Source organism: Coregonus lavaretus (assembly GCF_964263955.1).
Source record: "Coregonus lavaretus genome assembly, chromosome: 22".
Classification (NCBI taxonomy): Eukaryota; Metazoa; Chordata; class Actinopteri; order Salmoniformes; family Salmonidae; genus Coregonus; species Coregonus lavaretus.
The window spans coordinates 875,069-891,825 of record NC_140009.1 but is presented as its reverse complement, the minus strand read 5'-3'; the positions used below and the strand labels follow the sequence as shown (position 1 = coordinate 891,825).

Sequence of the window (16,757 nt, the reverse complement as noted above, 5' to 3'; positions counted from 1 at the left end):
CGTAGTAACATTTAAACTAATATGATTGATGTTCCTGGATACAACTGTTTTAGAAGAGATAGAGCTACAGGGAGAGGGGACGTTTTGAAATACATGAAGGACTCCATAAAGTGCCATGAAGTACATCTGGGAAGTGAGCCATCTATGGAAGGTGTAAATGTGTTATAATCCCCCTGCATGTGATGTAGAATATTATGTCAAATTAGAACAACTACTTAACCCTCCCGTTGTCCTAGGGTCAAAATGACCCGCCACTGTGTTGAACCAACTTTATTTAATTTTTATATTTTTGGGATCATTTGTGAGAAGGAGTCAGTGACACTTTAAAGAAAGTATCACTGCCTCCTTCTCACAAATGATCCAAAAAATATAAAAATTAAATAAAGTTGGTTCAACACAGTGGCGGGACCCTAGGACAACGGGAGGGTTAAATCTTTTCAATCCAAGTCCGAATGGCTGTTTTTTGGGTGACTTCAATATCAACTGGATGGACAAACCTAGCAAAAAGAGGCTTAAAACAGTTATGACAAAACTAGCTCTGTCAAATGGTTCACCAGAATAAGCAGAAACAGCAGGGCTCAGATAGCTCTGATATTCACAAACAGAGAGGGTTGAATAACAAAAGCATCCAATCTAGTGACCGGATTATCTGATCACAATATTCACAATATCTGATCACAATATTACATGAATTGCAAGTAAATTATCGAAGAAACATCTTCCTGGTGGAAATCAAAAGCTAATTAAGTGTTACATCCCAAAGAAAAATTTGCCGCAGTTTTGAGAGAATTTAAGAATGCCAATTCGTGTAATGTACTATCAAATGAAAAAAACCCAATTAATGTTATAATGAAATTATGACCTCTATAGGGCAAATAAGTATCTGAGGGAAAGGTACACATGGAAAAGCTGTCCTGGTTAAGTGACTCCATAATGCAATTAATGAAACAAAGAGATCATGCCTTGAAGATGTTTGTAAAAAGTCGGAATAGTGTTGATTTGCTATTGATAGATATAAAGCAGAGAAATAGTGTGGTTATGGAACTTAGGGCTGAGAAAACTATTACATTATCTTAGATGCTAAAAGGTCCATAACCACACTATTTCTCAGTGCTTTATATCTATCTATAGCAAATAGTGCCATGATATGGCACAGTGGTCTAAGGCACTGCATCGCAGTGCTAGCTAGCTGTGCCACTAGAGATCCTGGTTCGTATCCAGGCTCTGTTGTTGCCGGCCGCAACCGGGAGACCCATGGGGCGGCGCACAATTGGCCCAGCGTCGTCCAGGGTAGGGGAGGGAATGGCCGGCAGGGATGTAGCTCAGTTGGTAGAGCATGGCGTTTGCAACGCCAGGGTTGTGGGTTCAATTCCCACGGGGGGCCAGTATGAAAAATAATGTATGCACTAACTGTAAGTCGCTCTGGATAAGAGCTAAATGACTAAAATGTAAATGTAAATACACTACAAACTTGATGAAACCGAGTACAGTGAGTGAGTTGAAGGTGGGGGTGGGGGCAATCTACAGTATTACTGATAACAGCCTAATTGCACGAGTTCAACAATTTCTTTATTCAATCTGTTGAGGACCTTGCCAGGAATTGTAATCATTCAGAGATCAGTGTAGTTACTACTGTATATAAGGAGTACAGTAGGGCATGCAGAAGTGTAATAATCCATTTGAAACCACCTATTCACAAGACAGATTTAATTTAGACACCGTATTTTTTAAGAAACACAGTGACATACTGGTCAAGCCTCTCACCCACCTGATAAACCTGTCAATAAGGGGACATACTGGTCAAGCCTCTCACCCACCTGATAAATCTGTCAATAAGGGGACATACTGGTCAAGCCTCTCACCCACCTGATAAACCTGTCAATAAGGGGACATACTGGTCAAGCATCTCACCCACCTGATAAACCTGTCAATAAGGGGACATACTGGTCAAGCCTCTCACCCACCTGATAAACCTGTCAATAAGGGGACATACTGGTCAAGCCTCTCACCCACCTGATAAACCTGTCAATAAGGGGACATACTGGTCAAGCCTCTCACCCACCTGATAAACCTGTCAATAAGGGGACATACTGGTCAAGCCTCTCACCCACCTGATAAACCTGTCAATAAGGGGACATTCTGGTCAAGCCTCTCACCCACCTGATAAATCTGTCAATAAGGGGTTGGAAAAGGGCACTGCCCATTTCAACAGGGTGAAGTTGACCAGGCATGTACCTGTAGGCTGATTAGCATTCTCCCAGTTCTATCAAAAGTACTGGAGAAAGTTGTTGCAGAGCAATTCATGGCCTACTTGGAGGACACTCAATTCCTGCATTCACAGCATATTGGTTTTAGACGTAAAAAACACTCAACAGAAACAGCTGTTCATTGGACAAAGGCAAAGTGGTTGGCGCTATCTTTCTCAATTTAAGCAAAGATTTTGATACAGTTAATCACAACATCCTGGTGTCGATTTTTTTTTAAGGTAAAACATTTCAAAACAAAGCACTAAGATGGTTTGAATCATGTTTCAAGGACAGGGAACAAAGTTATCAACAGCTCAGAAAAGCAGAATGGGTGTCCCCACAAGGATCGGATCTTGGCACACTTCTTTTTAGTTTATACATAAATGATCTTCCCGAGGTATGTCCAGGAGATAGTATCCAGATGTATGCTGATGACACTGTAGTTTATGCAGCAGGAAAAACTTGTCTTGCGGTTACTGATGCATGTGTTGACACAACATAAGGTTTCTATTGTAGAATGGCTTGATAACTCATGCTTGAATATAAAGAAGACCTCTGATTTGATTTTTCCTCCAAAAAACAGCCAATGTTAGAATCACTCAACATAATGATTAAAGGAGAGCAAATCAAGCAGGTTTCTGATGTTAAATATCTTGGAATCATCTTAGACTCAACTTAAGTTTGATAATCATGCAACAACAACAAAAAAACATTGCAGAACACTGAAAGCAAGTCTCAACTGTTTTAGTTTAATAAGAAACTGTTTATCCTTTGATACTGCACTTTTGTTTTTACACACAATGACCATTTCGCAAATATCCTACTGCATGACAACATGGACTCAGGCGAAACTCACAGTAAACAAATCTATACAATCACTCTACAATAGAGCCTTGAAAAATCGAGACAAAAAGCCACTGACGTGTGCTAAGGAAACAATTAGTTTAGTTCACAGCTTTTGTACATTTATCAGTGATTTTGATTTTTCAAAGCCTGCGTGGACTCGCTTCACAATTACTCTGTAACTTGGTGACCATATTGCAATCCACAAGTATATACTGTAAATGTATGTATTTATTTAGTTGTTTCTTTATCTTTGTTTCTTGTATTGTTACTGTATCTATATAATGCTGTTGGGTCTGTAACCATGAGGAGGGGATACTATATAATGCTGTTGGGTCTGTAACCATGAGGAGGGGATACTATATAATGTTGTTGGGTCTGTAACCATGAGGAGGGGATACTATATAATGCTGTTGGGTCTGTAACCATGAGGAGGGGATACTATATAATGTTGTTGGGTCTGTAACCATGAGGAGGGGATACTATATAATGCTGTTGGGTCTGTAACCATGAGGAGGGGATACTATATAATGCTGTTGGGTCTGTAACCATGAGGAGGGGATACTATATAATGCTGTTGGGTCTGTAACCATGAGGAGGGGATACTATATAATGTTGTTGGGTCTGTAACCATGAGGAGGGGATACTATATAATGTTGTTGGGTCTGTAACCATGAGGAGGGGATACTATATAATGTTGTTGGGTCTGTAACCATGAGGAGGGGATACTATATAATGTTGTTGGGTCTGTAACCATGAGGAGGGGATACTATATAATGTTGTTGGGTCTGTAACCATGAGGAGGGGATACTATATAATGTTGTTGGGTCTGTAACCATGAGGAGGGGATACTATATAATGTTGTTGGGTCTGTAACCATGAGGAGGGGATACTATATAATGTTGTTGGGTCTGGAACCATGTTTTCCAGTGACAGTCTCTTCCCATTCAAATATATATATATATATATATATAGACATGTAATTCCAGTTGATATTGTGAGGGTTGTTTTGTTTGCGCAATGCGCTGTCTGTGCGTCGGTATATTGTCTATAAAAGTGGATCCTAGTGATTGTATTTTCCTTCCTTTTTAGACCACATAAAAGGATCATATCACCTCCACTTTACCTGACACCCTAGATCCACAGACGATGCAATCGCCATCACACTGCCCACTGCCCTATCCCATCTGGACAAGAGGAATATCTATGGAAGAATGCTGTTCATTGACTATAGCTCAGCCTTCAACACCATAGTACCCTCCAAGCTCATCATTAAGCTCGGGGCCCTGGGTCTGAACCCCGCCCTGTGAAATACAGTTTCTATCTCAAGGCCATCAGACTGTTAAATAGCCATCACTAGCCGGCCTCCACCCAGTACCCTGCCCTGAACTTAGTCACTGTCACTAGCCGGCTACCACGTGGTTACTCAACCCTGCTGCCCTATGTACATAGACATGGACTCACTGGTCACTTTAATAAATGTTTACATACTGTTTTACTCATTTCATATGTATATACTGTATTCTAGTCAATGCCACTCCGACATTGCTCGTCCTAATATTTATATTTTACTATTAGATTTGTGTGTATTGTTGTGAATTGTTAGACACTACTGCACTGTTGGAGCTAGGAACACAAGCATTTCGCCTCCCTCCCTCCCTCCCTCTCTCTCTCCCCCTCCCTCTCTCTCTCCCTCCCCCCCTCCCTCCCTCTCTCTCTCCCTCCCCCCCTCCCTCCCTCTCTCTCTCCCTCCCCCTCCCTCCCTCCCTCCTTCCAAAACTCAGGTCAGCATTCCTTATTATTGAAGGAGAATGACGTTCTTAGAGTTACACAAATCCACAAGGAGTCAGTAGAATCCATATTTGTTTAAGCAAGTCAGCCATATCAGCTATGGTTTTTAAAAAGGCAGTTACTCTCCCGAGTGGTGCAGTGGTCTAAGGCGCTGCATCGCAGTGCTAGCTGTGCCACTAGAGATCCTGGTTCGAGTCCAGGCTCTGGTCGCAGCCGGCCGCAACCGGGAGACCCATGGGGCGGCGCACAATTGGTCCAGGTTAGGGGAAGGTTTGGCCGGCAGGGATGTTCTTGTCCCATCGCGCACTAGCGACCGGGCCGGGCGCAGTGCATGCTGACTCGGTCGCCAGGTGTACAGTGTTTCCTCCGACACATTGGTGTGGCAGTGCGGCTCGGTTGTGTTTCGGAGGATGCACGACTCTCGACCTTCGCCTCTCCCGAGTCCGTACTGGGGTTGCAGCGATGGGACAAGACTGTAACTACCAATTGGATACCACGAAAAAGGGGGTAAAATACAAAAGAAAAACAAAGGCAGTAAATGGCTGAATGAACGGTTTTGCTGCCAGACAAGGCTCCACTGATAGCCAGGTGTAGCGGTGGTAAGGATTCACTCCATGGTGCTGAAAAGAAAGCTCTGCTGTTGGGACGGCTTTATGGAGGCCCTAACAGTTTGTGGACACCGTTATAGTGCAATTAATGTATTGTTTAGTGTTGTGGCTTTGCTGGCATGCATCTAAAATACTTTTTTGGGTTGGTGAAACCCCCGAAGGATTTAGGAAGCCTGGGTTTTCCATCACTAGCATCAGGAACATCCTTTTACATTATTTTATCAACCTCCTCACAGTTTTTCGTCTATATTTTATTTGTATATTTCAGGATTAAACCACATAACTAAATACAGCAAAACATTGTTATATGATTTTAATCTCGTATAAAATGTTTCTATCAACTGAAATGAGGATCTGTGAGTCAGAGCGGTCTCCTCCCAGTGCTCCGTCATGCCCTCAGCTCAGGTAAAGCAGAGAACTGGAACACTATCTGGGAGCCAAAACATTATATTCATTAAAACTTTCAGAAGCTTTGTGATATCTAAAATAATTGGTTGATCCCTACCAAGATTTACATGCAAAGAAATCGCCACTGAGCCTACACTGAACTAAAATATAAACACAACATGCAACAATTTCAAAGATTTTACTGAGTTACAGTTCATAAGTAAATCAGTCAATTGAAATAAATTAATTAATTAGGCCCTATTCTATGGATTTCACATGACTGGAAATACAGATATGCACCTGTTGGTCAAAGATATAGAAAACCAGTCAGTATCTGGTGTGACCACAATTTGCCTCATGCAGCGCGACACATCTCCTTCGCATAGAGTTGATCAGGCTGTTGATTGTGGCCTGTGGAATGTTGTCCCACTCCTCTTCAATGGCTGTGCGAAGTTGCTGGATATCAGCGGGAACTGGAACACGCTGTCGTCCACGTCGATCCAGAGCATCCCAAACATGCTCAATGGGTGACATGTCTGGTGAGTATGCAGGCCATGGAAGAACTGGACATTTCAGCTTCCAGGAATTGTGTACAGATCCTTGCGACATGGGGCCGTGTATTATCATGCTGAAACATGAGGTGATGGCGGCGGATGAATGGCACGACAATGGGCCTCAGGATCTCATCACGGTATCTCTGTGCATTCATATTGCCATCGATAAAACGCATTTTTGTTAGTTGTCCGTAGCTTATGGCTGCCCATACCATAACCCCACTGCCACCATGGGGCACTCTGTTCACAACGTTGACATCAGCAAACCGCTCGCTCACAGGTCTGCCATCTGCCCGGTACAGTTGAAACCGGGATTCATCCGTGATGAGCACACTTCTCCAGCGTGCCAGTGGCCATCGAAGGTGAGCATTTGCCCGCTGAATCTGGTCTAGCGCTCAAACTCTAGGCGGAATCATGTGTAATGTAATGGAGCGGAGTCGTGATCAAGGGCTAGCTCTGGTCCAACATTAGTTAACTCTCTGAAGTACAAAGACATTCAAAGTTCCTCCATGGAAGCCGATCCTCCGTAGGTGTACTTCCGAGGGCCTAACTCAGATAACGCATGTCCATCGCTTCATGCCCAGCGTGTTCATCACCCTACGCTACACTTGTCTGTCCAACGCATGTACATAGCTTGCCCGCTCCATAGCAAGCTGCTCTATCCATCGGTGAAGTCATTTAATGTCAAGCTAAATGTAAAACAAAATAATTGATTTCCGAGGTTCAAAAAGGAACAATATAAACCGTTACTTTTTGGTTCGAACCGGTTCAGAACTTTATTCTGCTGGTAGGAACAGTGCAATGGAACGAAAAAAAAAGAAATGTTCTGTTCAGAACTAAATGATCGGAAAATAATGTCGGATCCAACCCGTTACATTGTATTTCTGACGTTTAAATAATGACTTTCGATAAGCATATCATGCAATGGTCTTTAGTAAATGTTCATATATTTTTTTTACTCGTTTCAAAGCATAGATAGATCGTTTCAAAGTAACATTACCACATGATCAATGACGTCCGAAGCTTCTTTTGATCACATGCTTTTTTTTTTTTAACCGTTTGTTGCAAAATGCGTGATCCTACTGATTTCGCCGCGGTGCCGGTGTTTTCGTTGATGCAAAGTAGCTTTCAAAACACCGACCTCTCCTGGACACCTAATTTATGAATGTAGTATGATTTTTTTAGCCTATAGCACCTGAGCTGTAGCTCATTCGGTCGGGTCAGGGATTTAGGACCAGATCGAATCCTGGCAATGGTTGAAAAATAATTTTCTGTGAAACAGCACCATTTTCCCATCGTTGTTCAAATAATTAACTTTATTTTGTTTATTTGTCTTCAGCATCCTAAATAAGACCACAGAATAGTGAGCATGGAGCCAAGAAGGGTAACAGGATGCGAACCCCACATTCTAACTACATGTAGATGACCAACGCTCACACCTATCCATTCTGCCACAACGTTTTGATGGATGCAATGGGAATACAAGTCTATATAAACAAACGTGCTAATATTTCATCCTGACCAGCAGATGTCACTAATGTACACAGTGTTCAAAGCTCGCAGTAATGAACCCCCTCTTGGGTTGGTGAAACCCCCGAAGGATTTAGGAAGCCTGGGTTTTCCATCACTAGCATCAGGAACATCCTTTTACATTATTTTATCAACCTCCTCACAGTTTTTCGTCTATATTTTATTTATATATTAATTTCGGATTAAACCACATAACTAAATACAGCAAAACATTGTTATATGATTATAATCTCGTATAAAATGTTTCTATCAACTGAAATGAGGATCTGTGAGTCAGAGTTGTCTCCTCCCAGTGCTCCGTCATGCCCTCAGCTCAGGTAAAGCAGAGAACTAGAAACACTATCTGGGAGCCAAAACATTATATTCATTAAAACCTTCCGAAGCTTTGTGATATGTCGATATTTATATATTTATTACGTCTCCAATACAACAATTTAAAACACTGTCTCTACTTGAAAGACCTAGAATTACAGACAATATTCACAGAAATGGGCATTGTGAATTATCATGTGCTTACATTCTGATAGACTGACAGACACCACAGGGAGGTATTCATTTTGTTGCTAAACGTTTCCTAACCAGAAGCAAACAGTACAAAACGGAGAGGGACCTAGCTGAATTTGCCCAATAGAAACCCTTGTTTTGCGCCGTTTGCTTCCGTTTGGTTCTTAAACGCTAAACGGTTTTCGTAATGAATACACCCCTGGTACACAGGGTCAGGGGTCGGAGGTCAGGAGACTCATTCACACTTTCAGTCTACCATCTGAGAGGGATAGCGGGATGGAGGGAGAGAGAGAGAGATAGGGATATGGAGGGAGAGGGATATGGAGGGAGGGAGAGAGCGAGAGAGAGGGATATGGAGGGAGAGGGATATGGAGGGAGGGAGGGAGAGAGAGAGAGGGATATGGAGAGAGCGAGAGAGAGGGATATGGAGGGAGGGAGAGAGAGAGAGGGGGATATGGAGGGAGGGAGAGAGAGAGGGGGATATGGAGAGAGCGAGAGAGAGGGATATGGAGGGAGGGAGAGAGAGAGAGGGATATGGAGGGAGGGAGAGGGATATGGAGGGAGGGAGAGGGATATGGAGGGAGGGAGAGGGAGAGGGATATGGAGGGAGGGAGAGAGAGAGAGAGGGATATGGAGGGAGGGAGAGAGAGAGAGAGGGATATGGAGGGAGGGAGAGAGAGAGAGAGGGATATGGAGGGAGGGAGAGAGAGAGAGGGGGATATGGAGGGAGGGAGAGAGAGAGGGGGATATGGAGGGAGAGGGATATGGAGGGAGGGAGAGAGAGAGAGAGGGATATGGAGGGAGGGAGAGAGAGAGAGAGGGATATGGAGGGAGGGAGAGAGAGAGAGGGGGATATGGAGGGAGGGAGAGAGAGAGGGGGATATGGAGGGAGAGGGATATGGAGGGAGGGAGAGAGAGAGAAGGGGATATGGAGGGAGGGAGAGAGAGAGGGGGATATGGAGGGAGAGGGATATGGAGGGAGGGAGAGAGAGAGGGATATGGAGGGAGGGAGAGAGAGAGAGGGATATGGAGGGAGGGAGAGAGAGAGAGAGGGATATGGAGGGAGGGAGAGAGAGAGAGAGAGAGAGGGATATGGAGGGAGGGAGAGAGAGGGATATGGAGGGAGGGAGAGAGAGGGATATGGAGGGAGGGAGAGGGATATGGAGGGAGGGAGAGGGATATGGAGGGAGGGAGAGGGAGAGGGATATGGAGGGAGGGAGAGAGAGAGAGAGGGATATGGAGGGAGGGAGAGAGAGAGAGAGGGATATGGAGGGAGGGAGAGAGAGAGAGGGGGATATGGAGGGAGGGAGAGAGAGAGGGGGATATGGAGGGAGAGGGATATGGAGGGAGGGAGAGAGAGAGAAGGGGATATGGAGGGAGGGAGAGAGAGAGGGGGATATGGAGGGAGAGGGATATGGAGGGAGGGAGAGAGAGAGGGATATGGAGGGAGGGAGAGAGAGAGAGGGATATGGAGGGAGGGAGAGAGAGAGAGAGGGATATGGAGGGAGGGAGAGAGAGAGGGGGATATGGAGGGAGGGAGAGAGAGAGAGAGGGATATGGAGGGAGGGAGAGAGAGAGGGGGATATGGAGGGAGGGAGAGAGAGAGGGATATAGAGGGAGGGAGAGAGAGAGAGGGATATGGAGGGAGGGAGAGGGATATGGAGGGAGGGAGAGAGAGAGATAGAGGGATATGGAGGGAGAGAGGGAGAGAGAGAGAGGGATATGGAGGGAGGGAGAGAGAGAGGGATATGGAGGGAGAGAGAGAGGGATATGGAGGGAGGGAGAGAGAGAGAGAGAGGGTTATGGAGGGAGGGAGAGAGAGGGATGGTGTGAGTGTGGGGGGAGAATACTTTAAAAGGGGACTGTATATGGTAGAGAGGGGGAGGGAGAGAGAGTTTAAAGGCGTGTGTGTGTGTGTGTGTGTGTGTGTGTGTGTGTGTGTGTGTGTGTGTGTGTGTGTGTGTGTGTGTTACTGGATACAGTCCATGACATGTATCTGCAGTGTGTCCATGTCCGGGGCTTGGTACTGGCACTTTGGACAGCGGTAGTCAGGGAGCTCCTCAGCCCCGCCTCCAGCCACTCCCCCTGCAGACAATCCCACGCTGCGGAAGGAGGAAGGGGTCGTGTTAAAGGCCCCTGGGAATGAGAGAGAGAGAAAATCCTCCTTTACTGTGATAATATTCCTCACCAAGATATTCAGTGTTCACAGAAGTTAATACATTTATTCCAAATTTTAACTTCAAACCCAGAGGAAAAACTAAAAATACTCATGGGCGAAGGAGCAATGGCTCCTCTTGCAGCCAAATATGTATTTGCCTGCCATAGCCTGAGGGACACTGGATAATAACATCTGCATAGTAAATAGTAACATATTTATTATTATTGTTCCAAATAGTAGTGGTACAGGTAGTAGGGGTGATGGTAATGATATCAGTTTAATGATGGTGGTGGTAGTAGTAGTAATGATGATGGTAGTAGGGGTGATGGTAATGATATCAGTTTAATGATGGTGGTGGTAGTAGTAGTAATGATGATGGTAGTAGGGGTGATGGTAATGATAGCAGTTTAATGATGGTGGTGGTAGTAGTAGTAGTAGTAATGATGATGGTAGTAGGGGTGATGGTAATGATAGCAGTTTAATGATGGTGGTGGTAGTAGTGGTAGTAATGATGATGGTAGTAGGGGTGATGGTAATGATAGCAGTTTAATGATGGTGGTGGTAGTAGTAGTGGTAATGATGATGGTAGTAGGGGTGATGGTAATGATAGCAGTTTAATGATGGTGGTGGTAGTAGTAGTAGTAATGATGATGGTAGTAGGGGTGATGGTAATGATAGCAGTTTAATGATGGTGGTGGTAGTAGTAGTAGTAATGATGATGGTAGTAGGGGTGATGGTAATGATAGCAGTTTAATGATGGTGGTGGTAGTAGTAGTAGTAATGATGATGGTAGTAGGGGTGATGGTAATGATAGCAGTTTAATGATGGTGGTGGTAGTAGTAGTGGTAATGATGATGGTAGTAGGGGTGATGGTAATGATAGCAGTTTAATGGTGGTGGTGGTAGTAGTAGTAGTAATGATGATGGTAGTAGGGGTGATGGTAATGGTATCAGTTTAATGATGGTGGTGGTAGTAGTAGTAGTAATGATGATGGTAGTAGGGGTGATGGTAATGATATCAGTTTAATGATGGTGGTGGTAGTAGTAGTAGTAATGATGATGGTGGTTGTAGTACTAATGTAATGGTGAAGATGACTGTTATTTAGTTATAAGTTAGTTATAGTTTCATTTTCCATATTTAGCGTTTTCTATTTATTATATTTCTACTATTAACTGTTACCATTTTATTGTTATTATTTTATTTATTTTTCTTTAGTTGTATTATTTACTACCATTTTATATAATTATTTTTCATTATTTTATTACAATGTATACATTGTTGCTTTGGCAATATTGACACAATGTTTTTCATGCCAATAAAGCAGCTTGAATTTGAGTGAGAGAGTCAGAGTGAGACAGAGAGACAGAGACAGAGAGAGAGAGACAGAGAGAGAGTGAGACAGAGAGAGACAGAGAGAGAGTGAGACAGAGAGAGAGTGAGACAGAGAGAGAGAGAGAGAGAGAGAGACAGAGAGAGAGAGAGAGAGAGAGAGTGAGACAGAGAGAGACAGAGAGAGAGAGAGACGGAGAGACAGACAGAGAGAGAGACAGAGAGAGACAGAGAGAGAGACAGAGAGAGAGAGACAGAGAGAGAGACAGAGAGAGAGACAGAGAGAGAGACAGAGAGAGAGACAGAGAGAGAGACAGAGAGAGAGAGAGACAGAGAGAGAGAGAGACAGAGAGAGAGACAGAGAGAGAGACAGAGAGAGAGACAGAGAGAGAGGGAGAGAACTATTTGGCCCTAAACAGAAAGTACACAGTGGCAGAACACCTGACCACTGTGACTGACCCAAACTTATGGAAAGCTTTGACTATGTACAGACTCAGTGAGCATAGCCTTGCTATTGAGAAAGGCCGCCGTAGGCAGACCTGGCTCTCAAGAGAAGACAGGCTATGTGGTGGAAACTGAGCTGCACTTCCTAACCTCCTGCCAAATGTATGACCATATTAGAAACACATATTTCCCTCAGATTACACATACCACACCCAATTTTGATAAACTCCCTTATCTACTGGGTGAAAAACCACAGTGTGCCATCACAGCAGCAAGATGTGTGACCTGTTGCCACAAGAAAAGGGCAACCAGTGAAGAACCAACACCATTGTAAATACAACCCATATTTATGTTGATTTATTTTCCCATTTGTACTTTAACTATTTGCACATTGTTACAACACTGTATATATACATAATATGACATTTGAAATGTCTTTATTATTTTGAAACTTCTGAGTGTAATGTTTACTGTTAATATTTACTGTCTATTTCACTTGCTTTGGCAAAGTTAACATACGTTTCCCATGCCAATAAAGCCGAGAGAACAGCCAATAACGCCCTTAAATTGAATTGAAATTGAGAGCGAGACTCCCAAACGCTGGAACGTCGGCCTTCTGGTCCACCGTGCTTCGGCACCCCTCGCTTCACCAGCTCAGGGCGCGCACGGCCCAGCATGCACTTCTAGTCTACTTGTGTGCTGCTACAGCCCCTTTGCTTTAGCTACTGTCATGGAGTTCACTAAATATATTCATGAAGAAACCGATAAAACACACAGGTGCTGAATCAAGATGACTTATAAAGATGAGGACCAAGAGCAGGAGGGGGAGTGTGGTGATGTAGTGTCCACAACTAAAGAATCATGGTGGAATCTGAAAAGACACGTCTCCTGAAAGCATGATGGAGTCCTTACTACGTGCACATGCTAAAAGAAAGGAACAAGGTGGGGTAGATAACTAAATGTGTCATTGTAGCAAAAACTAAAAATCTGATCTCAAACGTTTTGTTCAATTTTATAGACTATAATGATTTAATACAACTAAATGTTGTTTAAATGCTGAGCGCTTTCTGTCCCTACCAGTCTAGTGTGTTGCACTCGCTAATGATTCACAATGTATTTATTTGTAGGCTATAGTCTTTAAATTATTTAAACAATATATCCTAAATAATTCATTTTTGTTCCTTCTTAGGCTCCCTGTCTGTCTCCTGACCTATTTAGAGTGTTTATATGCTGTTTAATAAGACATGTAGACTATTTAGAGTGTTTATATCCTGTTTAATATGACATGTAGACTATTTAGAGTGTTTATATCCTGTTTAATATGACATGTAGACTATTTAGAGTGTTTATATCCTGTTTAATATGACATGTAGACTATTTAGAGTGTTTATATGCTGTTTAATATGACATGTAGACTATTTAGAGTGTTTATATCCTGTTTAATATGACATGTAGACTATTTAGAGTGTTTATATCCTGTTTAATATGACATGTAGACTATTTAGAGTGTTTATATCCTGTTTAATAAGACATGTAGCCTATTTAGAGTGTTTATATCCTGTTTAATATGACATGTAGACTATTTAGAGTGTTTATATCCTGTTTAATATGACATGTAGACTATTTAGAGCAGGTGTGTCAAATGTCCGGCCCGCGGGCCGGATCAGGCCCGCAAACGGGTTTAATCCGGCCCGCGAGATGATTTTGAAAAAATAAAAAAATAATAATTTTGTAAAGTATAAAAATGCGCTACAATTTTTTCAATAAAATAAACTGCTGTTCCAATTGCGTCCACTGGATGGCGCAATAGCAATTGTGTTAAGCAAGCAAACTGTTTATACCGGGACAGAGCAAGTAGGTCAAGCACGTGCAGCCAATGAGCTACTTTGTTTTGCCCGCGATATTTATTACGGCTTCTACTTTTAACATTATGTGCTTTGGCACCCTCATTGCCCCAATATGTCTCTGTCAAAAAAGAGAAAAGTGGACGCAGAGTGCAGAATGTTCCAAGAAAAATTGTCATCCTATTTATTCACGGAATTGAATGGGAAAGCTGTATGTTTGGTGTGTTCAGAGCATGTTGCAGTGCTGAAAGAATATAACCTTCGTCGCCACTATGTGAGTCTTCATGCCGACAAATATGACAACTTTCAAGGACAGCGGAGATGAGAGAAGGTGAATGAACTGTTGGCGGGTCTGAAGAAACAGCAGTCTGTGTTTACTCACAGCCGAGACATCAGTGACGCTGCAGTGAAAGCTAGCTACCTCATTGCTAATGAAATCGCAGTGGCTTCAAAACCATTTAGTGAGGGTGAATTTGTAAAAACATGCATGATGAAGGCAGCGGAGATTGTGTGCCCTGAAAAGCGGCAGGCTTTTGCAAATATCAGCCTGACAAGAAACACAGTTGCAGACAGGATTTCCGATCTTTCAGTGGATTTGGACAGCCAGTTGAAGCAAAAAGTAAAGTCATTTATTGCGTTTTCGGTTGCAATTGATGAAAGCACGGACATTACAGATGTTGCACAACTGGCCATTTTCATCCGCGGAGTTGATGACACATTGACCGTCACCGAGGAGTTCGTGGAGTTGGTGCCGATGACAGATACAACGACAGCAGCTGATATTTTTACCGCACTCGTCGGCGCGCTGGACAGGGTCGGAGTGGACTGGTCCCGCGCTGTCAGCCTGGCTACAGATGGTGCGCCCTCAATGATCGGGAAAAAAGCAGGCGTTGTGACAAAGTTCAGAGAGAAAGTGCAATCTGCAAATGGAGGACGTGATTTTTTGACTTTTCACTGTATTTTGCACCAGGAAGCTTTGTGTTGCAAGTCATTAAAGATGGATAACGTCATGAAGGTGGTCATCCAAACTGTTAATTTCATCCGATCCAGAAGCCTGAATCACCGTCAGTTTGACAGCCTTCTCAGAGAGAAAGACCACATCTATGGCCTGCCATACCACACTGAGGTAAGATGGTTAAGCCGAGGTGCTGTGCTGAGGCGTTTCTTTGATTTACGAGAAGAAATTGAACAGTTCATGGAAGAAAAGGGCAAACCAGTGTTAGAATTTCATTTCGCAGAATGGATGCAGGACCTTGCATTTATGGTGGATGTTACAGAGCACCTGAATAACTTGAACAAACAGCTGCAAGGGCGCAACAAAGTTGTCACGCAGTATTATGACAGCATACGTTCTTTCAAGTTGAAGTTGTCATTGTGGGAGACGCAACTTGCCGGTGGTGATGCAGCTCACTTCCCCTGTCTGAAAAATGTGTGCGCGACCCAACATGTGGCAGACATGAAGCTATTCTTGACTCTGTGGTTCTTGCACTTGTTTGGGGAACAGGATTTCATTATTTGTATCTACATTTCTGCCTGAGAAATGACACCCTGATATAGTTCTGTGATCTGTGAAACAGTTCTGTTAATCACTGAGGCATTGTGTGTTTGTGTGTTCTTTTTCTTTAGAATTTTCAAATAAACTTGACGTGTTTTATGATTAATAGTGATGTTGTGCTTGTACTATTTTGGACACACTGTCCTCAGGCTCCAGCTTTATGTTGTATGTTGATCGTATTAAAACAAAGAAAACAATCTGAAGTTGTTGTTTTTAAGTTTTTTTTTTTTTTTTTTGTTGTCCGGCCCACTTGGGAATAGATTTTCCTCCATGTGGCCCCTGAGCTAAAATGAGTTTGACACCCCTGATTTAGAGTGTTTATATCCTGTTTAATATGACATGTAGACTATTTAGAGTGTTTATATCCTGTTTAATATGACATGTAGACTATTTAGAGTGTTTATATCCTGTTTAATATGACATGTAGAATATTTAGAGTGTTTATATCCTGTTTAATAAGACATGTAGCCTATTTAGAGTGTTTATATCCTGTTTAATATGACATGTAGACTACTTAGAGTGTTTATATCCTGTTTAATATGACATGTAGACTATTTAGAGTGTTTACATCCTGTTTAATATGACATGTAGACTATTTAGAGTGTTTATATCCTGTTTAATATGACATGTAGACTATTTAGAGTGTTTATATCCTGTTTAATATGACATGTAGACTATTTAGAGTGTTTATATCCTGTTTAATATGACATGTAGACTATTTAGAGTGTTTATATCCTGTTTAATATGACATGTAGACTATTTAGAGTGTTTATATCCTGTTTAATATGACATGTAGACTATTTAGAGTGTTTATATCTTGTTTAATATGACATGTAGACTATTTAGAGTGTTTATATCCTGTTTAATATGACATGTAGACTATTTAGAGTGTTTATATCCTGTTTAATATGACATTTAGAGTGTTTATATCCTGTTTAATATGACATGTAGACTATTTAGAGTG

General features: G+C 42.6%; 1 protein-coding gene and 1 pseudogene across 2 annotated transcripts in view; one reads left to right on the top strand and one right to left on the bottom strand.

The window, feature by feature from the left end:
- The window catches only part of LOC311149453 (selenide, water dikinase 3-like), a 36,974-nt pseudogene extending 31,212 nt beyond the window's left edge, over positions 1–5,762 (top strand). The window contains exon 7 of the transcript in view: positions 5,757–5,762. The product of the transcript in view is annotated as a selenide, water dikinase 3-like (transcript). The remainder of the gene's footprint in view (positions 1–5,756) is intronic.
- A 1,952-nt stretch (positions 5,763–7,714) lies between these two features.
- The window catches only part of LOC311149322 (NF-kappa-B essential modulator-like), a 32,180-nt gene continuing 23,137 nt past the window's right edge, over positions 7,715–16,757 (bottom strand). The window contains exon 14 of the mRNA XM_084186468.1: positions 7,715–10,599. Within this exon, the coding sequence (XP_084042594.1) occupies positions 10,433–10,599 (167 nt within the window). The 3' untranslated portion in view covers positions 7,715–10,432. The remainder of the gene's footprint in view (positions 10,600–16,757) is intronic.